General features: G+C 35.5%; 3 protein-coding genes across 6 annotated transcripts; 2 read left to right on the plus strand and 1 right to left on the minus strand.

The window, feature by feature from the left end:
• The first annotated feature begins 2037 nt into the window (after positions 1–2037).
• On the plus strand, positions 2038–17584 carry LOC110797706 (DNA repair protein recA homolog 2, mitochondrial). The gene is made up of 8 exons (XM_022002808.2): positions 2038–2234; positions 2849–2912; positions 3587–3804; positions 6336–6423; positions 14502–14674; positions 14895–15041; positions 15401–15535; positions 16668–17584. Exons 1-8 carry the CDS (start codon positions 2139–2141, stop codon positions 16953–16955), a joined length of 1209 nt encoding a protein of 402 aa, XP_021858500.1. The 5' UTR covers positions 2038–2138; the 3' UTR covers positions 16956–17584.
• Positions 17585–17701: 117 nt separating this feature from the next.
• Positions 17702–18553, plus strand: LOC110797708 (glucan endo-1,3-beta-glucosidase, basic vacuolar isoform). Its single transcript, XM_056833227.1, has 3 exons — positions 17702–17801; positions 17929–18485; positions 18545–18553. The coding sequence occupies exons 1-3, from the start codon at positions 17702–17704 to the stop codon at positions 18551–18553; spliced, it is 666 nt and encodes a 221-aa protein (XP_056689205.1).
• LOC110797707 (protein IQ-DOMAIN 12) lies at positions 18450–21736 on the minus strand. Of its 4 annotated transcripts, none has more exons than XM_056835296.1 (7): positions 21554–21736; positions 21173–21279; positions 20771–21085; positions 20372–20554; positions 20027–20158; positions 19537–19948; positions 18450–18660 (listed from the first exon to the last, which is right to left on the minus strand). In XM_056835296.1, the coding sequence occupies exons 2-7, from the start codon at positions 21245–21247 to the stop codon at positions 18596–18598; spliced, it is 1182 nt and encodes a 393-aa protein (XP_056691274.1). In that variant the 5' UTR covers positions 21248–21279; positions 21554–21736; the 3' UTR covers positions 18450–18595. The 4 variants fall into 4 exon arrangements, with proteins under 4 accessions (XP_056691274.1, XP_056691272.1, XP_056691273.1 ...); XM_056835294.1 differs by having other exon boundaries at positions 21510–21736; XM_056835295.1 differs by having other exon boundaries at positions 21383–21736.
• Positions 21737–26079: the final 4343 nt, after the last annotated feature.

Raw genomic sequence — 26079 nt, forward strand, 5'->3', positions numbered from 1 at the left:
GCTGCATTATTCTGGTACAAAGCCTTAGTCGTTATTACGGTGACGACAATATTCTAGTAAATTTTTTTTAATTTATTCAAGAAAACAGTTTTAGAAAAGCAAGAAGTTATTAGGGGCATGGACCAATGCCCCTCATTAGAAGTTGCAATGATTAATTGATAGCGTTGTTGTAGAAGTTGCAATGATTAATTGATAGCGTTGTTGTAAGTCTAGCTTTACCGATATTGTGTTGTTGCTCGTTCATAAGATTGTCAGACTCCATAAAGTTTTCCAAAACAAATATATTCCCGTTGCCGACTCGACTTGTCCTTGTTGTGCGCACACAAGCGCCCGATGGATCATCGACCCTCACTCTTGTCGCCAATAGGTAATAGTGTCATTCTGAATCAAGCACCCGCTAACACTCTTTGAGACTTGAGATACACTTTCCGTACAAGGCTTGTGCCCTTGGCACCCCTTTAGCAAGAAAGCGCCGTACGATCCGGACTGTGACACTACACAAGCTTGCACCAAAGAGTTTATCACCCCTCGGCCCCTACTATCGAACCCGCAAATTTTTGGCTATACCCGGGTATAGCCAAAGTTGGCTGTACCCCTATCCAAAACGATGTCGTTTTGTGTTGTTTAAAATGAACATTAATATACTGGTACAAAAATGAACATTTACTATTCCGGAAATGAACATTTATTTATTTATTTGGAATGAACATTTACTATTTTGAAAATGAACATTTATTTATTTATTTGGAAATAAACTACAAAAATGAACATTTACTATTTCGGAAATGAACATTTATTTATTTATTTGGAATGAACATTTACTATTTTGGAAATGAACATCTATTTATTTATTTGGAAATAAACAATATAGGCGCTTGTAAAAACATAAAAAGACCAATGAAGTTCACAATTTCATTATGAACATTAACCATATATTTATTGTGAACAAACAAATAAACAAGAAAAAACAAATAATTCAACAAAAAAGAACAAACAATATAAAAAAGAACATAAAATTTCAGAAAAAAGAACAACCAATACAACAATTATGAACACTTTTATGATGAATTTTAAAGCCAACATGAAAGAACAAACAATACAACAAGAAAGAACAAATACTGGTACAAAAATGAAGATTTACTATTTCGGAAATGAACATTTATTTATTTATTTGGAATGAACATTTACTATTTTGGAAATGAACATTTATTTATTTATTTGGAAATAAACTACAAAAATGAACATTTACTATTTCCGAAATGAACATTTACTATTTCGGAAATGAACATTTATTTGGAATGAACATTTACTATTTTGGAAATGAACATTTATTTGGAAATAAACAATATAGGCGCTTGTAAAAACATAAAAGACCAATGAAGTGAACAATTTCATTATGAACATTAACCATATATTTATTGTGAACAAACAAATAAACAAAAAAGAACAAATAATTCAACAAAAAAGAACCAACAATATAAAAAAGAACATAAAATTCCAGAAAAAAGAACAAACAATACAACAATTATGAACAATTTTATGATGAATTTTAAAGCCAACATGAAAGAACAAACAATACAACAATAACTTTGATGAATGAATTTAAAAAACAACAAGAAAGAACAAACAGTACAACAAGAAAGAACAAGCAATACAAAAAGAAAGAATAAAAAGATTAATGAAGAGTTTAATTATGAACATTAACCATATGATTATTATAAACAAACAAATAAACAAGAAAGAACAAACAATATAAAAAAGAACATAAAATTCCAGAAGAAAGAACAAAAAATACAACAATTATGAAAATTTGATGATGAATTTAAAAAACAACAAGAAAGAACAAACAGTACAACAAGAAAGAACAAACAATACAATAAGAATGAACAAACGGTAAAATAAAAAAGAACAAACTGTCGACAAGAATGAACAAACAATATGAGCGCGTCGTTTTAGGGGTACAGCCAGAGCTGGCTGTACCCGGGTACAGCAGTTAACGATTGTATATAACCGGGCACAGGTGGGAAAATTGGTGCCTTTTTTGGTTGTCCAAAATAGATAAACCCCAAAACCCCCTATACAAACTTTCAATTTTGCTTAAACACAGGCGAAGAAAACCTAGATTTTGCAATTGGAGCATGAGCTTCCTCCAGAGTCTTCAATTGTTTCGTGCTTTTCGCGTCTGTAACAACGCTATTCATGGCCGCTCATTCCTCTCCTCTTCCTTTATACTGGTATTTCTCTCTCTCACCTATTTTCGATTTTTCAACACTGTAATGTTGGATGCTGATTAACATTTCGCAAGTTCGGAGTTCTTTTCTCCTATTAATTTTGAAATCTATAATGGCTTAAGAGGACATTCAAAAATCATTTAGCAGAAATTGCAAAAGTTTGAGGGGGTTAACAGGGGTTTATTTACTTTTAGAGTTTTAGCTGTGACTATCATTGTTATGCAAAACAAAAACTTGTCATTTCATGTGTTTACTTAAGAAACCAAGCATGGCTCGGGTACTACCTTGTTAGTGTTCCAGTTATTGATGTATTTCTCCGGATTATGAATAATAAGTTTTATTGTTTCATTTGATGGAGTCACTTTGTCTATACCTCAGCTCTTTTGTAACAAATATTTATGATTGCATGATGTTTATTAGTTATTACTGCTCAATTTTTGACATCACCATTAACTATCACTTTTGCAATGTTCTTCACGTCTTTCCTGATTGATTGTCTCTAACATCTAACAGATCTTACATGATTACATGCCTTATTTATTTTCTGAGTTTATGCTCCATATTTTGCATATTGTTATATACCTAGATAGGTAATACATATTCTTTTTACTTTTCAGCACTTGGAGACAGAAAACTTTACTCATTGTGGCAGCCTCCAGACCTGCTTTTTATCTACCACTGGTATAGTGCCTAAGCCTCCTTTAATTTTTAATAAACCAGAATGAGTTATGAGTATCCTGCACAGTTAGGTACTCAGATCTTAATGTGTTTGTTTCTAATGGGTTATGCCCTTTCTTTCTCGCATAAGTAGGACTTCCAAGTTCCGCTTTTGTTAATTTGTTTATTGTTATTGTTTTTGTTGTGATTATTATTATACTCGTAACTGTTTCTATTATTATTGTTGTGATTATTATTATAATGAATGTTCTAATTCTCTCAGCTATAAGATACAAATGAGGCCAATGTCCACTTTTACAGAAAGTCTTTTAGCTACTTGGTACTCCCTTTGTCCCTGGTTAAACTTTCTGTTTCTCTTGGGCACATTTTTTTTTAGAGAAAATTTGTATTGGGGTTCGCTGGTTAAAGGTGAATAAGATATAAGATGGTGGCTATAGTTCAATGTTCTTTTACGGAAGGTGAGAGAAATTGAGCACCCAAAATTGGGAGGTAAGATGATTGAAAACAATACCTCATATTTGATTTTGTGGACCCACCCAAAAGGAGAAATGGGAAGTTTAATGGGGACGAAGATATTATCTTCTTTCTTGGTAATAGATGTAGTAAGCTCCCTAATGGAGGAGGTAAAATATGCAAATTTCTTGTGAAATATTAACATCAAAAGTTCATGGTTGCAGTTGATACATCGGAGTTCGAACGTGATGAACTTGTCGATGATGGAGCTGCAAAGGAGAAACACACTGCATTGCGCGGTGCTCTAACACAACTTGCAAGTGGATTTGGGCAAGAGTGCATGTTGTCTTTGCCAAACTTCTTTATTCCGCGTTGCGCTTCAGTGATATCCACAGGATCCTTAAAGCTTGACCTGGCACTTGGGATAGGAGGTTTACCAAAGGTATTGAGTTAGTATGTTACTCTTCGAGCATTTTTGGCTTTAGATATTTTAAACTGTTTGGAGGTTCATGTAAGTGGGTATGCTATAGGTTGGTTGATTGGATAACATATACTAGGGCCAACTGGCCGATATTGACCCCTGCCTATTGCCTATTTGGCTCAATTGATTGAATTCTCGTAATAAATTGTCTGAGAACAGACCCCCAACTACATTTGTTCTTCACGCCCGTCCTTCCCTAGTGCAAGAATGCAATTTTTGTTGGAATGTCATAGTGAATTGTTGGTCAGTGTCTCATCTAGTTTTTGATTCTCGCCTAAAATGGTTTTGCACATGTATGAGTGCATGACAACCACATTCTTGTTGATATGTTTATGGAAGATCGGTATTTGCACACCTAACGCTTGATTCGATGCTTTAACTTTGCTAGTTAGTGTCTCCTTTGGCTTGGTTAACTTTAACAATCACATCAATGCTTGCTTCGTGTGGCAATTTCTTTTTCATTTGACCTAAATTTAGTGATCTGGTTTGAAAGAGTGTATATGTTGGGTCTTGTTGTTTAGAATAATTTGATAGCACTTATTTTCATTCACACTAGTAGTTGAGATTGTTATAGGTGCTTCCATCGAATTACCGTTATCGTCATTAATTAAGCATAAAAAAACTGACCCGCAACCAAATGAACCGATGCCCTTTCCAAAGTTCCCAACTCAATTCCAAACTATATCAAAAGTAAATAAGTTGATTTTGACTCAACACATGACCTATTTGAACTAAATTAATCTGAAATTTACATGACTTGATATTGATTCGGTTTTCAAATTTTAATGTTGTGTTGATTGTCAATAGATGAGAATATTACACGTTTTGAATATGGACGGGATTGAAATGAGTCGAACCTTTGAACCTAATGTTTCATCACTCGCGATGGCCTAAACCAAATTATCTGAACCAAACTTAAGCACAATCCCCATTTGCGACGTCTACGATTGAACACTTTCTATGCTTTGGATTTCATGGTCAAACTCTAAAGTCCATGAATTCGTGCAATATTATTTTACTCCCTCCGTTCTAGAATGTTGTTCCAATTTCACTTTTTGCACAATTTTCAATGCACACATTTAAACATAAATATATTTAAATACGTATTGTAGAAAATTGATAAAGCTGATACTTGAAACTACACATCAAGATGAAGCAAACGAGACCCGACATGAGTATGTTTTTTCTTGTAAATGTACCATGATAGTATTAAATTCCATATACCTTAGAATGAACAAAATTCCAAACAAGAATAACTTAAAGAAACGGAGGGAGTATAGATTTTGAAACAAATTTGGAAATTAATGTCTTTTCCATTAACACCATAACCGGCATCAAACGTAAAGGACCTCTAGCAGGAGGAGAAGGCCTGGTTAGCATGGAGTTTGTTGGACTGCTTTTGCGGCCAAGTCCACCTTTACAAGTCCAACCCAATGAGGTTGGTTGCAAGGGTGGTCTCGAAGGGAGAAGGAGGAATTGGCGATGGGGGGTATTGAGTTCAGACTGTCTAGGAAGGATATGTGGAGATTGTTTGAAGTTTTTTCTTTGTAGTTTTCTGTTTGGTGGTGTTGTAGGGAAAGGTTTAAAATGAGAGAAGGACTTGTTGTTAATAAGATTTTTTCATGATAGTATGATTCGGGTAAAATAGAAGGATTTGTTGATATATTGCACATTTCATCGCATAAATAGGGGTTTTCGCTCTGTAATGTAATATATATACGAAATTAACGCTGGATTAAAAATTGGAAGTGTTGAGTTATGTATGCTTTGTTGGAGGAGTATAAGAAGGTATAGCGTTTGCCATGATAAGAATTATAAGATAGATACTTAAAGGAGGTCTGAACATAATTGGAAAGATCTACCCAGGTTTCCTCACTTATGCCACTTATCTTCTTTTGGTACGGAGTAATATACTTGGTGCTTGAAACTTTGTTTTCGTTTATTGAAAATCTCCATTCCACAAGTTAGTTGTTGGAATGGAGCTGGGTAGGTTGTTTTTTTGTGCTTGCCTTCTTGATTCCTTTTAGGTTATTCTGATTGAGATGACAATTTAAACTGTTATAAAACTTGTCCTTGTTTACATACGTCCTTTGCACCCCCTTATCTAGTCCTCAATCAAATGCTTACTCAATGTCATGTGAAAGATTGGGTTGAAATCCTTCACAAAATTTGTCTCGGGATATTAGTGCATATTGCTGTGATGCAGAGACCCTTATCCCTAGTTTCAGTGTCTCCCTTATGCTTGGTGCTTAGATTGTTAAGCCTTCGGTTTTCCAATATAAGATGTTTACTGATATTGTCTATGTCGATGTTGGTTGTATTATGCAAGGGTAGTTCCCATTGATAGACATAAAATGTGATTGGTGACTCTCTTTTAAATTATTGATTGGCTTTAGTTGAGGTTTCTTGTTTTGAAGGACGACACGAGTGCGTGTAGGTTTTTGAAGTTAATATCTCCTTCTGTCTAAAAAGGAGTAATATTTATTGTATAGGGGAGAATTGTTGAGATTTTTGGAAAGGAAGCCTCTGGAAAAACAACACTTGCCCTTCATGTGATTAAGGAAGCCCAAAAGCTTGGAGGTAAGAACTGTCTCTCATCCCTCTTATTTTTTTTATAATTTTTTTTCATGTTGCCCGTATGTCATTTATTGTTATTATGTCTATATTTGACACAACCAACCCCCTCTACCTGTTGGGAAAGATTACAAATAATCTTGAAGCGGAAATAATATTCATTTTCCCTTTCGTGCATAAACAAAATAAGCTAACAATTATATCTCTATGATATAATAAAATAACTCACAAAGTGTTTATAAAATATAAACTAATATTTTATGGTATACTCCCAAAAATGTAACGTGTTTCTCTATATCTGAATTATGTTACAATGTTATCATCCCTGAATATATTAACTATCAATCTGATTACATATCTATAACCATCCTATTACTAAGAAACTAATGATGCAAATTATCGCAGAATAATTTGCAAATAAATGTTTCTTTCTTTTTCACTTCTCTCCTTCTTTTTCTCTCATTTTATTTCTCTTTGTCTTTACTAATTACGTCTTCTCCAAATAAGGAGGAATAACCAACAAATCTCCCTCTTTCGACTTATTATAAGATTTTTGATAAACCCGCTACTCCCCGACATACGTCAAGCTTTTGTATGGTCAATATTTTGGCCATCATATCTGAACTATTGTGGTCACTATGGATCTTTTCCAAATGCAACAGCTTGGCTTCAAAGACATCTCGTATCCAATGATACCTTACATCTATATGTTTTGAATGAACATGAAAGGTGGGATTTTTCACTCTGATTGTCACAATAAAGTATATAATTTTCTTGTATAATTCCTAACACTTGTAGAAAATTCTTCATCCACAATAGGTCTTTGAAAGCTTAATATACTCGGCTTCTGCAACACATTTTTGTAACCTTGATTGCCATGATATAGCTCCCCTGCAAAAGTCAAGCATATGCACATGTTTGACGTGCCACGTAAATACCTTAATATCCATTTTACAGCTTCCCAATGTTCTTTCCCTGGATTAGAGAGAAACCTACTAACAACACCTATTGAATAGGCAATGTCTGGTCTTGTACAAACCATAACATACATTAAACTGCCAACTGCAGATGCATAAAGAACTTTATCCATCTCTTCTTTTTCTTTATCACTTGTAGGACATTGTTAAGAGTTTAATTTAAAATGACCTGCAAGTGGAGAGCTCACTGGTTTAGCCTTATGCATATTAAACCTCTCAAGTAGTTTCTCAATATATCTTTCTTGTGACAGCCATAACTTCTTATTTTTCCTGTCACGAGAGATTTTCATGCCAAGTATTTGTTTTGCTGGTCCTAAGTCCTTCATAACAAAGAACTTATTCATCGCCTTCTTCAAATTGGCGATTTTATTGGTATCATGACCAATAATTAACATATCATCAACATGGAGGAGTAAAATGATAAATCCCTCTGCAAGTCTTTTAATGAACACTGATGTCGTTTTTTGATATTTATGATCTTTCATAAAAGATTCAAATTTTCGATACCATTGTCGCGGTGCTTGCTTTAAACCATACAAGCTCTTATTCAAATGACATACCATGTGTTCCTTTCCCTTAACTTAAAATCCCTCAGGTTGTTCCATATATATTTCTTCTTCCAAATCACCATGTAGGAAGGCTGTTTTCACATCTAGTTGTTTCATTTCCAAATCCATGCATGCTGCCATGCTAAGAACAACTCGTATTGACGACATTTTCATAACTAGTGAAAATATTTCTTCAAAGTCAATACCTTTCTTTTGACTGAATCCCTTCACGACCAGCCTAGCTTTTTATCTTGGTTGTGGATTATTTTCTTCAGTCTTTAATCTAAACACCCACTTATTCTTTAGTGCTCGTCGCCCCTTTGGTAGTTGTACCAAATCAAATGTGTGATTCTCATGCAAGGATTTTATCTCATCTTTCATGGCTTCCATCCGCTTTTCCTGACGTACATCTCTCAAAGCCTCTTCACCTAACTCTCCCCCTCCAGTTACTAAGTAACTGATATTCACCTCCAGTTGCTGGAAGTCGTCTACCTCGAGCAGATCTTCTTAATCTGCTTCATGAGATGATTGATTTTTTTGTTGTGGAATATGTTCCACATTCTCATCATCATGAGATTGATCATCTTGGTGTAATTCTCCCCCGTGATCATCAATTGCATGTGGAGAAGGAACTGAATTCATGATTATAGGCAATTCTTCATGGGATGTTGTAGATTTTCCCAATTTTTGTCTGTCTTCACTGGTTTGATCTTCAAAGAAACAACATTTCTGCTTCTAACAATCTTTCTTTCAGCAGGACTTCATAACCTATAACCGAAATCATCTTCAGGATAGCCAAGAAAAATACATTGTTTTGTCTTGCTATCAAGTTTTGATCTTTCATCCCTCGAGATGTGAACAAAGGCTCTACATCCAAACACCTTCAAACTTTCATAGTTTAATTTTCTTCCAGACCATATCATCTGTGGAACTGGAACATCACCATCAAGTGGAACCGAAGGAGAAAGATTAATCAAATGAACTGCAGTCTTTACTGCCTCCCCCCCCAAAAAAGATTTGGGTAACTTTGCATGTGATAACATCGAACGAACTTTCTCCGTGATCGTTCGATTCATTTTTTCAGCGAGACCATTTTGTTGAGGTGTTTTTGGGACAATTTTCTTGAGCTTTATCCCATACTTCCTGCAATATTATTCAAATGGACCTCTATACTCACCACCATTATCGGATCGCACACATTTTAATTTCATGCCAATTTCTCTTTCTACTTTTGCGTCAAAGACTTGGTCTTTACCTTTTAAAATAAAGACCCACACTTTTCTGGAATGGTCATCAATAAATGTAACAAAATATGATGCACCACCAAGAGATTTCTCTGTCATAGAACAACATGAACCAAATCTAGAACCCGAGATCTTCTAGATGGCGGATTTCTTCAAAATGAAACTCTGTGTTGTTTTCCTGCTAAACAATAAACACATGATTTCAAATTAAAATCCTACAAAGGAAGGAGTTGCTTTCGAGTGAGGATTTGCATTCCCTTCTCACTCATATGCCCGAGTCGCTTATGCCATAACTCGGTTGAACATTCTTCAACTACATTTAGTTGTGAGCCGAGCTTTCCATTTGTGACAAAAAGGGTTTGTTGCTTCTTTCCGTGAGCAACAATCATCGAGGCTTTTGATAATTTCCACTTTCCATTTGAAAAGTGATTTGCATACCCTTCATCGTCAAGTTTACCAGCTGAAATCAAATTCAGCCGAATATCTGGAACATGTCTGACATCGTGTAAGATTACAACATGTATTGGTTTCCAAACAAACATCTTCAATACCAATAATTTTGGAGGATCCATCGTTTCCTATCCTTACAAAACCAAGATCTCCGCTAGTGTAAGATGTAAAATAATTTTTATTTGCAGTTAGATCATACGAAGCATCTGTATTAATTACCCAACTACAATCTTCACTTGTTAGGTTATAACACGCGTCATCACCTACAAAATAAATATCATCACCTACTGCTGTGCCGTGACATTTTTCTTATCTTCATCATCACTACTCCTGTCATTCTTAGATCTCATGTCCCGTTTCCATAATCTGCATTCACTTTGCTTATGTCCTGGCTTTTTGACAATAAAGCAAGTGAACCTCTTTTTGGATTTTGACCTGCCTCTGGATTTTTCTTGACTTTGGGAACCTCTAAACATTGGTCTCCCACGATTTTCAACAATATGTACTTCATTCTGGTTTGTCGAGGCAAATTCTTTCCTTCTAGCTTCTTCATTTAATAAGCCGTCTTTCACCATATCAAGGGTGAGTTTACCACCCGGAGTCGAATTACTCAACGAGATAACAAGAGTTTCGCAGCTATCAGGTAATGAGTTGAGGAGTAATAAGGCTTGGACTTCATTTTCAATTTCCATGCTGACATTTGTTAACGGATTAACAATGCCTTGAAATTCATTCATATGTTCTGCCATATTTTTACCTTCCTTGTATAGAAGACGAACCAACCTTCTCATTAATGTAGATTTATTTTAAGCTGTCTTCCTCTCATACATTGACTCAAGCTTTTTCCAAAGCTAGTAGGCATCGGTGTCATTAGCAACATGTTGAAAAATGATTTGATCAATATGTTGTCGTATCAACCCGACCGCCTTATGATTCATCAATTTCCATGCATCTTCGATTTTATTTTCCGGTTTAGTTTCTTCCTCGATGGGCCTATACAAGTCCTTAAAATAAATGATATCCTCCATTCGAGGCTTCCACATAAAATAGTTGGATTATGTCAATTTAATCATTCCTGATAGGCTTACCATCGAATCTTCCATTTTTTTATATACGACGACGTATATGTACGTATCCGGCTCTGATAATAGACTGTTGGGAAATATTACAAATAATCTTGCAGCGGAAATAATATTCGGTTTCCCTTTCGTGTATAAACAAAATAGGCTAACAATAATATCTCTATGATATAATAAAATAATTCACAAAGTGTTTATAAAATATAAACTAATATTCGATGGTATACTCCAAAAAATGTAACGTGTTTCTCTATATCTGAATTATGTTACAATGTTATACTTATAATTCATGAATATATTAACTATCAATCTGATTACATATTTGTAACCATCCTATTACTAAGAAACCAATGATGCAAATTATCGTAGAATAATTTGCCAATAAATGTTTCTTTCTTTTTCACTTCTCTCCTTCTTTTTCTCTCATTTTATTTCTCTTTGTTTTTGCTAATTACATCTTCTCCAAATAAGGAGGAATCAACACTACTTTCACTTTTGTATCTTTTATTTTGTGTTATGCGTGAGGCTGAGGAATCGGTTATGTTTCATTTTCTTCTATTTGTTTGTCACCATTTTGGTAATTATCATATTTTGAGATGCTAATTTAATTTCTTTTTTTGTAATATTTATGTACCCTGGAATCACTTTGCTATACAAAATCTCATTCAGAATCAGTCTCCCCCTTCCCCCTTCGATTTGGTAAAAGAGAGGGGGTGATACGTGATGCATTTGATTCTGGACTCATTATTGTCTGGATCTGAGCCTTTTTCCACCAGAGACTCCTTCAACTTTGAAGAAAATGGACTTTCCTAAACGTGGACATATCTTGAACATTCCTAAATCTGCCCATCATTAGTGCTTAGTAATTCTAGCTTAAATCCCTTTGCAATGCTATAAATTTAGATCCAACTGATGAAAAGTAGCAACGTTCCTTTTTACATCTTTTCAGTAAGGTACATACAGATCAACGACCTCAAACAGTTGCCTCAAAGCTATAAGTGATTAAGAGGTGTAGCACTTATCATAAAACATAGACCTGGTAAACGGGTCATTTCAGATCAACAACCTCAAACAGTTGCCTCAAAGCTATAAGTGATTAAGGGGCCGTTTGGTTCATATGAGGTAAAGGGAATGAAATCAAGAAAGGGTGTGGAATGGAATGGAAAGCAAATCCCTTTAATTTGGTAGGTTGTTTGGTGATATTGTCATTCCCTTCCCTTCTCCCTCCTTCCTCTCCTTCCTCTCCTCCCTCCTCCCCCACCGTCGGAACTGTGTCTCCTCCCGCAGCCAACGCCGCTGCCGTCTCCTCCCGCCGCCGCCGACATACCTCCCTCCCCTTCTCCCTCCTCCTGCGGCCGTTCCTTTTCTTCCTCTCCTCCCCCACCGCCAGATCTGTTTCTCCTCCCACCGCCGCCCTTCGCTCTCCTGCCTTTGCTTCTCTCTCCTCCTACCGTCGTTCCTTTTCTTATCTCTCCTTCCTCTCCTTATCCCTCCTCCTGCCGCTATTCCTTTTCTTCTCTCTCCTTCCTCTCCTTCTCCCTCCTCCCGCCGCCCTTCGCTCTCCTTCCCCCTCCTTCTTTCGTCGTTTCGCCGTTCCTCAACAGGTGTTGCGGGTGTTGGTGATTGATTTCGAGTTGTTGCGCGTGGTGGTGGTTGATTTTGAGTTGCGGGTGGTGGTGGTTTGTTTCGGGTGGTGGTGGTTGGTTTAGGGTTGGTGGTGGTTGGTTTAGGGGTGGTTGCAGGTGGTGGTGGTTGCGAGGGCGGCGGGTGTGGTGTTGGAGTTGGGTGGTGGTGTGGTGTATAAGTTGGTCAATGTTGGTCAAGGAAGATGAGTTGAAGAGGATTTTGGGGTAAGGTTGATACCCTAGGGGGGGGGGGTGGGGAATCATGGTAGAGAGAAATTGGGGAATGAGAGGGGTAAAAGGAATGATTGAAATGGACAAACAAACAATAACAAAGGGAATGAAAGGTGTTGATTCCCTTTCCCTTTCCTGAATACCCCCAACCAAACGCCCCCTAAGAGATGTAGCACTTATCATAAAACATAGACCTGGTAAACAGGTCATTTGGATCGGTTTTGAATTGGATCAATTCGTTGCAGGTCATTTTGGGACTCCTACTTCTGGTTGGGTATGGGTTTGGGCCGGGTCCATTCGAATATCGGGTATAATTTGGTTCATGCATGGTCAGATTGGGTTTGTTTGGGTCATATCGGGCCAGTTCACATCGGGCCGTGTTAGATCGATTTTTAGCTTAGATGAGGTCATGATGTAGTAAACTAGTTAATATTTGGGGTTCGTCGATTCGGCTCAATTCGGTTTGGGGCGGTTCGGTTACTTGGTTTTGGTCAATCCGGGTATCAGGTCTATCGGGTCAAGTCCATTTCGCGTCTGTTTCTGTTTTGGTTCGGATCATGTTCGAGTTTCGGGTTAACTTCGGGTCGTTATTTCCGGTGAAAATCGGGTATGGAATCTGGTAATCAGATTTGGGTCAGTTTTTCCTTGTCTAATTAAACAGTTCTAGAATGCGCAACAACAAGAGTGATAGGTATGCAGTACATGTGAGATATGAAGTCGAGGCTCTTTTTTTAAAAATAAATAAATTTATATGCATGTCGTCTATGGTTAGTACAAGAAGCTTCTTGCAGGAGGAGAACTATAAAGTAAAGTCTCTAGTAATATTCTTGCTAGTACATGGTTTTCTTTAGGCGGGTACTAGCTGAGTTTCTTTGGCTTCAGAAGCCTTAAAAGTTGTGATCGTCGTGTTGATTTCTTAGATTTCATGATGTTTAGTAATGGATATGTACTCCTTCCACCCCCCATAAACTTCCCATTTGGGTTAGGCACATGTATTTAGGAGAGAAATTGTATCGTGGTTTTGTTTGATTAAAGCCTTCAAAGTAAATAAAAATAAGATAGTGAGTATAGTTTAATGTGGGAAAGTAAGAGGGTTGAGAAGTGAGAACAATATACTATTACGTGACCCAACCCTAAATAAGAAATGAGAAGTTATTTGGGGACACGCATTTTATGAGGAATGGAAAGTTTAATGGGGACGGAGGGAGTATGGTCAGCTGAGGCCAATTTGACGACGAATAATTTTTCAATATTGAGTTTTAATCCATTAATTGTAACATAAATTCTGGAATGGAGATAGACATGTCCTGCCCGATGGAGGCCAGATCACATTGATACTATGAGCTTGTTCTCAACAGATATTTTTTTTGGTGAACTGCTGTGTAAAATTATAAACTAATTGATGGTAGAAATGAGTTGCTGATTCCAGAAGTATTTGTGAGGCCTGGGTCTAGCCAATACTCATGAATTCATGATGTTGCTGGTATTTGTCTTTTTAAGTAATACTTCGTATCAAACTCCAATCCCTGGGCAGACTATGACCGTGGCCCAAAAAGTATGAAAGAAGGGGTGGCCTTACATGATTGTAGAAAATAGTTGCTTCTTTTTGGTGTTTTATCCGTGATTCCGTATGCTTCTTTCTTGAATACTTTGACAATCTATAGGGGAAATCTATAGACTGGTGATAGTCATTGGAGGGATTTGCTTATGGTAGTCAAATATTCATCTGATATAATCCCTTTTCAGTACATACCTACAAAATGTACGCTGTCTTGCTTCTCAGTTTTATTTATTTATTTATGTTTCTTTTTTTTTACAGCGTATTAAAAAGCTTCAGTTTCTTATTGCTGTATTTTTTTCTGTGAACTTAGAGATTTGTTTCTGGTTTTCCAGACTCCAATGGATACTATCCTGACAAATTATCTGGCAGGTTTTTGTGCATACCTTGATGCTGAAAATGCAATGGATCCCATGCTTGCTGAAGCCATTGGCGTTGATACAAAGAACCTGCTTATATCATATCCAGACTCAGCTGAAAACATGCTTAGTATAGTTGATAAATTGACCAATAGTGGATCATTAGATGTAATCGTGGTTGATAGTGTAAGTGATATCCTACTTGGCTACTTGTATGTTTTCTTATATTTTTTAGTTTTGAGTTCAACATTTGTGTTCGTTTACTCTTCTGTTGTAGTCTATTTTGACTTTTATACCCTGAATCTATCTAAATTTCTGGCCCTCCAATTTTTTTTTCGTTCCATGAAAAGTCGGGATTATCTTTTTACTGAATGTGGTGCTTGTATCTGATTCTAGGATTATGCAGGTAGCAGCTCTTGTTCCCCAGTGTGAGCTTGATGCTGCTATTGGAACTGGTGAACCCAATGTCCTGTCCAAAATAATGACCAGGGCACTCAAAAGAATTCACTACTCGTTATGTCGATCAAAAACACTCATCATATTTCTTAATCAGGTTGGCTTCCCATTTGATTCTTCCAGCTTCTTTAGCCCACTGTGCACTTCATTTTGGCACGAAGCTTAGGAATTGTTGTTAAATGTGAAAATGAAATTTGGAAGCAGGTAGAGAAAGAAATAGCAATTAAAAAATATAGGGATAAAGTAAGAAAAATTGGGTAAGAGAAAAAGGATGTGAAATTGGCTATAGAGAGAAGACCATTTGTTGAAATGTGCAACTTATTTTAGGATACTCAAAATAGGCAGGTTTTGATATTCAGCTGAGGACGGAGAGAGTATTTTCTATAAGTTATTGCCATATTTTTCTTTTAAACGAGGTTAGGTTCCTCTATTCTTGATATAATTTCATTGACCCAGGTAAGATACAGTCGAAAATCCAAGGAGGGCTTTGGTAAGATGGATGAGGTAACTTGTGGTGGGAATGCCTTGGAATTCTATGCAGCTGCACGGTTGAGAATTTCGAGAACTGGATTGTTGAAATTGAATGATAAGGTCAGTTGATTCAGTTAACAAACAAGCTCATATGTTGCTTAGAAGTTGTGTATTATTAAGAATGACTAAGAATGGTTTCCACATATATATTGTTTACCACTCAACATCAAGATTTCTCTTTTAACTTGTTCCTTCTGTTAATTTTAAAAAGTAACTTTTTATTTATTTATTTATCAGTAATAATTTGTGAATGGTGATAGCTTATATCTGACAGCGTCACATTAATTGCTTACTTGCTTCAGTTGTGTCCAATTTAGGTATCCAGTTTATTCTATCATCTCACCGTTGCTGCAGCTAAAAACAAACTTCAAAAGGCTTATCTCGAAGGTGTATCTTTTGTACAATGAAAAAAAAAATATAGAGGACATTTCCAGGCAACTGATGATTTTAACGACTATTTTTTGTATTTTTTATCTTAGTGACTGAAAGGGGCTCTTCTTGGCTCCTTTTCCCTGCCCTTGAAAAGTTGTCTGTTATGAACTGATGCAAGGGGAGGGTCACTCTAAGTAATATTTCAGTTATGGGTAGCGTGGGGAAGAAGCGAGGGAGTTTGTCACTATATATAGAGCATATTAGAGAGAGAGAGAAAGATGTTGAATATTGATAAGTGTTTTGTTGAGCTTTTAAGAGTTAATTGGGGGAGAATCAAGCCTCTCAAGAGCTTAAATATCATTGCATTTTCGGTAATTTCCACTTTGTTAATGAAGATCATCTTCTTCCTTATGTCTTTAATTATGTCTAGCTATGTTGATTCATAGCGTTGTCCACGTCTCCTAGTAAGCTTATGGTTTGGTCTTGACATGTAATCAAAAAATAATTTATCAACTCATGCATATAGAAGCAAACCCCAAATCATTTTGGGACTAAGGCTTTGTTGTTGTTGTTGTTGTTGTTGTATGCATATAGAAGCAAAAAAGCAAACATATCTAGAAAGCAATATATGTCATTTCAAATTTTCTGGATACGTAACATCTATTTGCTACTGATAATTGTTATCTATCATTCTCATCTAGTACGATGACGCAAAGTCTTTTGAGGATTTACTCTGTACCAATCTGGGCCCTTGTCATCTCTGTGTCCCAGTTCATTATGTTTCCATATTTGTCGCTGAATTGTTTATCTAAATGTGCAGGCAACTGGCATCAAGATATGTGTTCAAGTGATGAAAAATAAATTAGCACCTGGAATGAAGAGCACTGACTTGGAAATAAACTTTGGAACAGGATTACGTTTTGAAACTGAGGTCTTAGAATTGGGTCTTGAGCGTGGTCTGATTATAAAGGAAGGTAACAGTTACTTCATTGAGGGAGAAGTCCTTAGCAGCGAGCAGGCTGCTGAAAGATATCTGACAGAAAATGAGGTAGTTTTGGAGAAAGTAGTCATGGACTTGAGACGTCGGTTATTTGATAAGAGATCCTGATTGCGCTATATAATTGAGTTGGTTTGATTATCTTTGCTATATCGGTTATTGCTTTGAAGTGGCTGGTCTTCTGTGGTAACATTTCTGCTAGAGGAATCATCTCTATTGGTCTCCTTGGAGCAGGTTTTAATTGGATTCAGATGCTATTCTTTGTCTGTGGATCATAAGCTTTTTCACCGAATAAGCCGATCCCCTAAAATAGCTATGGTGGTATCTCATACGTCGTATGATTGTAGCGGGGTACGTGTTTGTGGTGATACATTGGATAATTACGGTGGACTTCAAATGAGTATGGTGGTATATTAAATGGTTAGCATGGTTGGGATGTGCAAAATACGGTACATCCCGGGGATTGATCTAGCGTTGCTCCATGTGAGAAACCTAATTAGAACTGCATCAAAATGTATGTGGTGATGTTAGTATGTTACCCTACCCCTATATTTCTCTCCTTAAATCATGGGTGTCTTTCTATATTTTGCTGGAATTTCTGGTAGATTTTAACTGTCTTGCTGTTGCAATCTATGATACTTACTGAATCTTGTGGAAGCTAAAATTAGCATAAAACTGTGAAAAGGTAGATTTTAGCTGTATGATAAAATGGATGACATGGTTACACCTTTGTATTGGCATTTAAGGGCGAGTTCAACTCCTATGATATATGGGTATGTTGCAGAGTAACTAGGCCAACATTTTCTCTCCTCAGAAACTCGAGCTGTACCCTCGAATCCTGTTGGGTGCCTCTGGGAATGCGGACACAGGGAGGAGCCGAGGGCTCCTCGGCTGGTCCAGTATCCATGATATTGCTCATCATTGTGCTTCTCCTAGCTTTTAATCTACAGCAATCAGGTCAGTTTCAGCCTGAAATAGTATTCGCAAATCATAAATGAAGCAATTTTAGAGGCATATTTTGAAGTAACTTGTGTATGATGTTGTTAGTAATTTGTTCTATGTTATTATTTTCTGAGAAATGCAGAGGCTGAAGTTGGAGTTTGTTACAAAACACCAGGGAAGAACGAACCACCCCCAGCAGAAGTTGTAGCTCTCCTGGAGAAACACAAGTTAAAACGAATTCGACTATATGAACCACATAAAGAGACCTTAACAGCACTTAAGGGAAAAGACATAAACGTTTTGCTTGGTGTACCAAACTCAGAAATCATTCCTATTGCCACTTATCCTTCTAAAGCCGAATCATGGGTACAAACCAATGTGAAAGCATTCTCACCTGATGTGAAAATTGAGTACCTTATTGTTGGGAATGAGATAAGCACTAACAATGCAAACAGTTTGTTGTCACTGTTCCTCTTAGACACCATGCGAAACTTCCAAAATGCATTAGCCAAAGAGGGTTTAATGCATATCAAGGTAACCACCGCTTTCGACACCTCAATCCTTAGAAATCCATACACAGATACTCCATCAAACATCACTTTTGCAGTTGAATCTCTCTTATTCATGGGTGATATCCTGAAATTTCTGTCTGAAAATGGTGCTCCTTTCATGGCTAATTTATACCCTTACTATGCCCTTGTTCTTAACCCTAAGGGGTTAACACTTGACTATGCTCTTTTTAATGCCTCTAATGGAAGCTTGTTTGAGGACTTAGTGGATTCCGTGTATTCGGCCTTAGGGAAGATGGGTTATGACTCAATCCAAGTTGTTGTGGCAGAGACCGGCTGGCCCTCAGCGTCTGGTGTATCTGCAACTGTTGAGAATCAGAAGACCTACATTACTAAGTTGCTTCACCAAATCAAGAAAGGTACTCCAATGAAGCCTAACAAGTATATTCAAACTTGTTTGTATTCTGTGTTTGATGAGGATGCTCAGGCTGCACCGGATGTTGAGAAACATTGGGGCTTGTTTACACTTAACAAAGAATTCAAGTTCAATTTTTCCGGGCCATTGGTTACCATTCCATGATTGTACATGTAAAACTCCATACATTTTTTGCTGTTGGAAAAAAGTACCATTAATTCTTACAATTGAGGTAGGAATTAGGTCGTTTGGGTCATTTTCACTTCTATGGTTTTCTAGCTTCGTGCAATAAAGTTACTAGTCACATTAACTTTTTGGTCGAGTCCAATTGAATAATGTATTTTTTGTGTGCAGTTTAAGTGATTTAAATCAAGTAATCAGATACGAGTCAATTTTGCCAAATCTATTTACTGACCGATTGAGAACAAATGTTTTTGGTAACACATGGGAAATTGTATATTGGTAACACATAACAGAAGAAACACATAAAATTCAGTAGTCATTCCAAAAAACAGAGGACAATCAAAAGTGAAAAAATGATACGGACTATACATTTAGGAATTAAAATAATTATATCAACACGAAGATATTCTATACAACCCTCAAGTCGCTAATCAACCCATCTTGACAAACTCATTTTTATTAACTATCCATGAATCTATATGTTAATCAGTATTAGATTTTTCACTCTTTTGTTTCATCAAATCTCAAGAGAAGAAATTCACAAACCAAAATTGACGCTGAAAATAAAAGAACAAATTTCCAAATTGATTGGTGAAGAAAGACTAGGAACAATGAGGAGTCCTTCCAAGTGCACTAGACTCACCATTGTAAGAAAACCAAGAACTGTTGTTAGACGTCGATTCGAAGGATGAGTCGATATACCTGAGACGTTGCCTCGGTGTACTCATTGATCTCATCTTAGCCTTGGCTGATTCAGTAACAGCCATGTAAGTAGGAAACATGCTAGAGTTTAATAGTTGAAAGTCGTCTGTTCCTTGTTTTAGCCTCATATGACTAAATGATCGCCTTGGATGTGAAAATGGGGAGTTAACTTCCTCTGTATAATTCTGTTTCACTAGATTTATAGCCTTTGGTTTGATCCTCAAGTTACCCCCTAAGTCCCACCTTTGTGCATCCTGGTGTACCTCTAAGAAAGCGCCTTTTGAATATCCGTTATCTTCCTCGGCCAATTCTTTTCTTAAGTCTTCTTCAAGTATTTGAGAACATTGCCTCTCCTGCAAAATATACTTAAAACTCGTTACTATTACTGTCTACCAAACGAGCCGTTCTGGGTGAAGTTAGAATGCAATTACCCGATGAGAGAAAGAATATTGCTTCATTCTCTCTCTTCTAAAGCCGGCCTCTTGCTTATGCAAGTATATTGATTCGATCTCCTCCTTCGAGAACAAGCTGCCACTCCATTGCCTCTGGCTCTTGCACTCAAGCTGTCAAAATGATAAAAACTATTTTTAGCAAAGATAAGAATGAGTTTTTTTTTTTAATGCAAATGAGCCCCAACAGCAATGAAAATTACAAAAATTGGGGTGGGAGATTCGAACCTGAAACCTATTATATACAGAGCCAAGACCTCATTGGTAATATAAGAATAAGCTAAGCGTATTACCAACTAATAATTGTAACAGAAAAAGTTGCACTACCTTAGATCTGTCACTTGTTTCGTTCGATTTTCTTGGTGATTGATCAATTACACTAGGAACTCTTTTCGTGTGGACTAACTGTGTGGTAGGATAAATACGCTTCACTCGACGTCTCACTGCCCGTCCTCGGGCTATTGCTTGTATTCTTACCACTCCTTTTAGTGCTCTTAGTGCCTTCCTTGCCTGGAAATTTAACCAAATCAACCTCAAATTATTTACCCATTTCAAACAAAACAGAAAAAAGTGAAATGTCAAAACATAGCACATGATTCTGTAAATTGCACTATTAGACTCTTTCAAACTATTATTGGTCCAAATCGATTAGTATTTAATAGTGATTGTTATTGGTTAAAACTGATAATAATAAGTTTAAGAGAGTGTCAGTCATAGAGGTGTTACAAGATATGCCCTGAAAGCAGTTTGAATCTTTATGACAGCCAAGTTCTGAATAGCTCTCTCGTGTTTTCGTAACGAGGAATGCTCTCGGCGGGACACATCCGTGAGACGAACTACCTCGGCAGCTGCCTGAGCTGCTGCCACTGCAGCCTCAGCAGCCACCGCGGTGGCCCGGGCAACATTCAGTGCAGACTTTCTCTGTTCTTCTCTGGCTTCAGTTAGTGACTTTTCTTGTAATGTTGAATATGTTGTTGATGTTGCAGGGAGTTGTTTGAACCTTAATCTGTCAAAAATCCAACTCCATCTCTTTGTTTTTCCCTGCCAATATTAACAATTTAATTAATTACTTCAATTATTATTTTGAATAAACAGTAAAAATGATCAAATGCAAAATAACTTTTCAACCTTGTTTGATTTTGGTTTGGATTCACAACTGATTAGATTCTTGAGAAGATTAAACCACCAATTGTTCTTAGCCATAAGATTGAGGGGAAATCACAACAATTAATTTCCTGAAAGAAGAGATATTAATGCTTATTAATGATAGTAAGTTAAATTAGTATAGGTTTAAGAAAGCATATTTCTATTTAGGGTAACTTATACTTATAAACGTACCTTGGCAATTTTATCAAAATTGCATCAAGAGTGGAAAAGTTGAAGAAAACTAAGAAACCTCAAATGAAAACTTAAAGTTTGCAAACTATAATAGGTCGTGTTCTCATGTAACGTTGTAAGAACCTACCTTGTTTGGTAAAGCTCTAGGACGGTGGTACCTAATACCCGTACCTTTGTAAGTCTCTGCATACAACTGTTTTATTTAGAAGGTTTGATCTCGGACTGACTCTGGAAATTCTGTTGTTGTTCTTGGTTTGATCATAGCTGAAATTGATGAAAAAAAGCCAAAAAAGAGGAATGGAAGTTAGAGTAGGAAACTAGTGAAGAACATACAAATGATGTTTGGTGTGACAAAGAAAGGTAAAGAGTACTTATAAGTGGGTTAAGACTAGTTCAACAAATGTAGTCTATTACCTACGGCGGACCACTGTACTTTTCAAGTCAATCATTCGAGTGATTCATTGCTGCCAATGTGTCCTTTTTGAGTATCACTTTTTTTCCAAAGTCTTTTCCTATTAGAAATTAATTTCTAACCAAAGTTTAAAGTTTAAACCACTGAAAGTGCACTAGTATAATCTTGTTGATTTTGGAAATATACTAATGGCCCTCTTACGCAATTAGATATTAGCTAGTTGAATTAACTACTAGTTGTTTGTATTAAGCTGATAATTTGACTAGTTGGTTGAATTAATTATTTATGTAAAGTGTTTGGTTAATTAGCTGTTAGTTGTTAGTTGTATAATGAATATCTAACCATTAAGGTTATTGTTGTAAAGTAATGTTGATTGGTAAAAGTTGTAATTTTAGACAATACTAGGACAAAGTTATCATTTTACACCTAATTCTTCAAACCTCTAATGCAAAAGCATCTATAGTCATTGAGTTTTTTCATCCCAAACTCTCTCCCGGACCTCTCTATCCAAACACCCCAAATATCGATCTACATGCAATCTTTTGCAATGGGCCCGGTTAATTGAAGTCCTTATTTATATAAGTTTCTTCCTAGGGGGTGTTTTTTTTATTCTGAGGGTTCAACCGCTAAAAAGATTATACAATACTTTATATAGTTAGTAAATAAGATAATATGTGACATTCTAAAACTAGAATTATAACATTACCTTACTCTAGAGGCATATTTGTCAAATTAGTTGTATTCGAATTGTTATCCTATTTGATATTTGTTATTTATGCATAATATCAAGCAAGACACTGCTTACAGAACTCATGTAGTTTCTAGATCTTCATCCGATACAAGGTGTTTTATTTTGAATTTTATTGCTTCTTATGCATTAATTTTTTTTAGTTTGATCTATGTTACTAATTAATTGGATTATACGCTGGCCATATTTGTATGTTAATTCATACAAAATAAGAAAAATATTTATTGATCGAGGTTTTATTTTTTGAAAGAGAGAAGAACCCGAGTGCAATGAAAATCGGGTATTAAAATTGTCTTAAAGTAAATAAATGATCTAGACTTTATTAAATTCGTTTTAATGTAAATAAATAAGTAATACTATATTAAATTCGTCCCCCTTGAAAAAAAATTAAGTAAAAGATGCTAATTATTTTAGGATGAGATTTGAGATTATAATATTGACAAATAGAATGTTTGTAACAGACATTAATACAAGTATGGCTTTTCTCAAAATCAGGACACATCAATCACTTTAATGAATGACTAAAATGGAAAAAAAATTCATTTTAATTTCCAATAATTTAGAAAGTGGGGTCAGAAATAGAGATGAAGTTAAAATAAATTGCATGTGAGTGTAGGGAAGCTTAGGGCAAAGTGATGTAATGTCTTTAATCTAAAAGGGGTGGCAATTTCATCCGGCCAATATTCCGAATCACCCGACCTAAATATGTGGATGAAAGTTTGATAATATACGGATGTTAACTAGGTAGATCGGTGATGGATCGAGTTGGATTTGGATGAACGTTCATCAAATTCGTCACCTGATCTCAACTTATCTATCCGTTTAAAATTATTACTCCCTATGTTTTTTTGACTTTTACACGTTTATTAACGTATAATAAAGATTTTTTTTTCTTTTTTATTAAAAAAAAAACCCAAGTAAAATCTCAATCCACTAATCATTACAACAACCAATAAGATTGTTGTATTTATCAAAATGAACTAATAATAAAAAAGCACACAGATTGCTAACTTAACATACTTGGGAAATTGTAAAGAAATTTAATGAGTTGAAAAAATGGACCAATTAAAATTAAAAGTTAGCACAAAAAATGATAGTATAATAAGTTTATAAAAGGAAAGATCATCTCACGTAACAAACATTTTGAAACACCCTAAAATGAATATGTAACAAACAAAAAGAAACAGAGGGAGTACTTCGTAGTTTTTTTTACTTTAATATATTAATTCAACTAGATTTTAGTCTGTGCGATGCACGGATCTATAAATTATTAAATTAAAATAAGACTCTTATATATACCAACCGCTATATTTTATAGATTGGATTGAATTTCATTTTAGATTTATTTTTTTAATTATATAGTGTTTGATTGTGGATGAAATTGTGTATGTGTCATATTAATAATTAATTAATTCATAAATAATTTCAAAATCTTATTTTTTATTGGCCGAAACCATTAGATTTCCTACGTGGCGCTCTAATATTGGATTAATGTTTGATTTTGGATTGATTTTATTTTAGATTAGTGTTTGAATTTTATTTTAGATTTATTTTTTAAATTATTAGAGTGTTTTATTTTGGATGAAGTTGTATATGTTAGTAATTGATTAATTAAAATATCGATGTGGCACTAATTAATTATCTACGTGGCACTCGATTTTTTTAATTCAAAAATAACTTAGAAATCTTATTTTTCATTGGCCGAAACCATTCAATATCCTACGTGGCGCTCTAATATTTCAGCAAATATGTCTCCTTTATATATATAATATTAGATTATCAATAGAAGTATATAAATCTACACATTTATTAATAGATTAGTACTCCATACAAAGTAAACTCTTAATGGCTTTTAGTTTATTAGGCATCTAATTAATATCATTCTACGTACTAATTTCTTTGATGTTACCATCCGTTTCACCTTTAGGGATAATTCGGATTTGGGGCGAGTTTTGGGTGATAGGTTTATTTCCCCTCCCAATTGTTGTTGTGGGGGTTCAAACACTAGGTCCTCCCTACCAACTTCACCCCAATCACTACTGAACCAACATGCAATTGGTCATTCTATGTATTATTAATACTAGTATTATAAATAAAGTCGGCGATGTCTTTAATTTCACACGATATTTACCCGATTCATCCACATGATGGATAGGTCGGACGTAGTAGAGGTTTAATTGGGTGACGAATGAGTCGATTGACGGATGGACCATCGGCGAATGAAGCTCCACCCAATCCACCTCGATCCATTGTCGATCAGCCCTCTAATCTTATTATGAAAGTTGTTTTTCATCTCTTCACGAACCAATCAAAGGAAAATGGAAAGGTTGGGTATTTGTTTCTCGGATTATGGGTATAGGGTGTGGGTTTAGAATGATCCAAACTCATACATACCATGTGAAGATGTGATGGATTGATAATTTTAAGAGTGTTGAACTCATACCTCAAACCTCAAAGGTAAGGGGTTTAGAAAACGGAGGGATGTGGATTTGGCTCATACATTTTCTCCATGTATCAAATAAAAAGGAAAAAAACTCATTCTCGAATGTTATTTAGAACCAAGTTGCAAACTCATACCATCTTGATATCATTCACTATAACATCGTACCACTATGTGAACCAAACTTACGCTCATAAAGGTAATAAAAAGTAACTAATATATATATATATATATATATATATATATATATATATATATATATATATATATATATATATATATATATATATATATATATTTTTGGTGCAAATAATTAAGTCACAAGGGCAATATAAATTACAAACGGGTATTCAAACCTAAAATTTATTGTATACAATCCCTCAATTTAACCACTAAACCAAGAACTCGTTGGTTACTACTTTTATCTGAGAGTGATGTAACTTCCTTCCTTAATTAGACTAACATTTGATTCAATGAAGAATTGATTTGTAGCTGCCAAAATGAAGAATTTATAGGTACGAATGATGATCCTAGATTCATTTTTTATAGGCAGTACTTCCAAAATTAATGGCGTGTACCACCATGTCTACCCATCACTTTTAAGTATGGCTGCGGTTACTATAAGAGTGCCCTGTGAGGTTATGATACATATGACAATTCATAAATCATGCGGAAAAACCATAAAGCCAGGAAAACATATTATTTACACATAATCATTTAGCATAGTTTTAGATGCATACTCTTTGTTGCGTGCCTTCCCTAGCTACGCCCGAACCGAACAAGAACAAGTCTTTAGGACTCCAAGTGTCGTCCCTCCGTAGATAGTCCACAGCACGTCCGGATCCGCCTTAAGATTGACCAACTAGAATCGCCCTTAAGGTACTTAGAATTTTCGGCACTTTATAGGCAATTGTATGACTGAATTTTGCTCTCAAAAACTCACTTTGAATACTTGAATGCTCGATGTAAATATGTGACCCTAGGCACCTATTTATAGAGTTATGGAAAAGGATTTGGAATCCTATTAGGATACTAATTTATTTAATTATAATCCTACTAGGACTCTAATTAAATAAATTAAATCTTTTAGGATTAGA

Source organism: Spinacia oleracea, chromosome 1 (genome assembly GCF_020520425.1).
Source record: "Spinacia oleracea cultivar Varoflay chromosome 1, BTI_SOV_V1, whole genome shotgun sequence".
In the NCBI taxonomy this organism is placed as follows: domain Eukaryota; kingdom Viridiplantae; phylum Streptophyta; class Magnoliopsida; order Caryophyllales; family Amaranthaceae; genus Spinacia; species Spinacia oleracea.

Bases quoted from the DNA above. Each gene is read 5' to 3' on its own strand.
- LOC110797707 (XM_056835296.1), bottom strand. From the start codon at position 21,247: ATGGCTAAGAACAATTGGTGGTTTAATCTTCTCAAGAATCTAATCAGT. The intron at 21,086-21,172 runs GTTGAAAAGTTA...TAATATTGGCAG, and splicing joins CCAAACCAAAATCAAACAAG to GGAAAAACAAAGAGATGGAG. The intron at 20,555-20,770 runs GTAACACCTCTA...TTAAATTTCCAG, and splicing joins CTGCTTTCAGGGCATATCTT to GCAAGGAAGGCACTAAGAGC.
- LOC110797706 (XM_022002808.2), top strand. From the start codon at position 2,139: ATGAGCTTCCTCCAGAGTCTTCAATTGTTTCGTGCTTTTCGCGTCTGT. The intron at 2,235-2,848 runs GTATTTCTCTCT...TTTACTTTTCAG, and splicing joins TCTCCTCTTCCTTTATACTG to CACTTGGAGACAGAAAACTT. The intron at 2,913-3,586 runs GTATAGTGCCTA...TCATGGTTGCAG, and splicing joins CTGCTTTTTATCTACCACTG to TTGATACATCGGAGTTCGAA.
- LOC110797708 (XM_056833227.1), top strand. From the start codon at position 17,702: ATGCGGACACAGGGAGGAGCCGAGGGCTCCTCGGCTGGTCCAGTATCC. The intron at 17,802-17,928 runs GTCAGTTTCAGC...TGAGAAATGCAG, and splicing joins TTTTAATCTACAGCAATCAG to AGGCTGAAGTTGGAGTTTGT.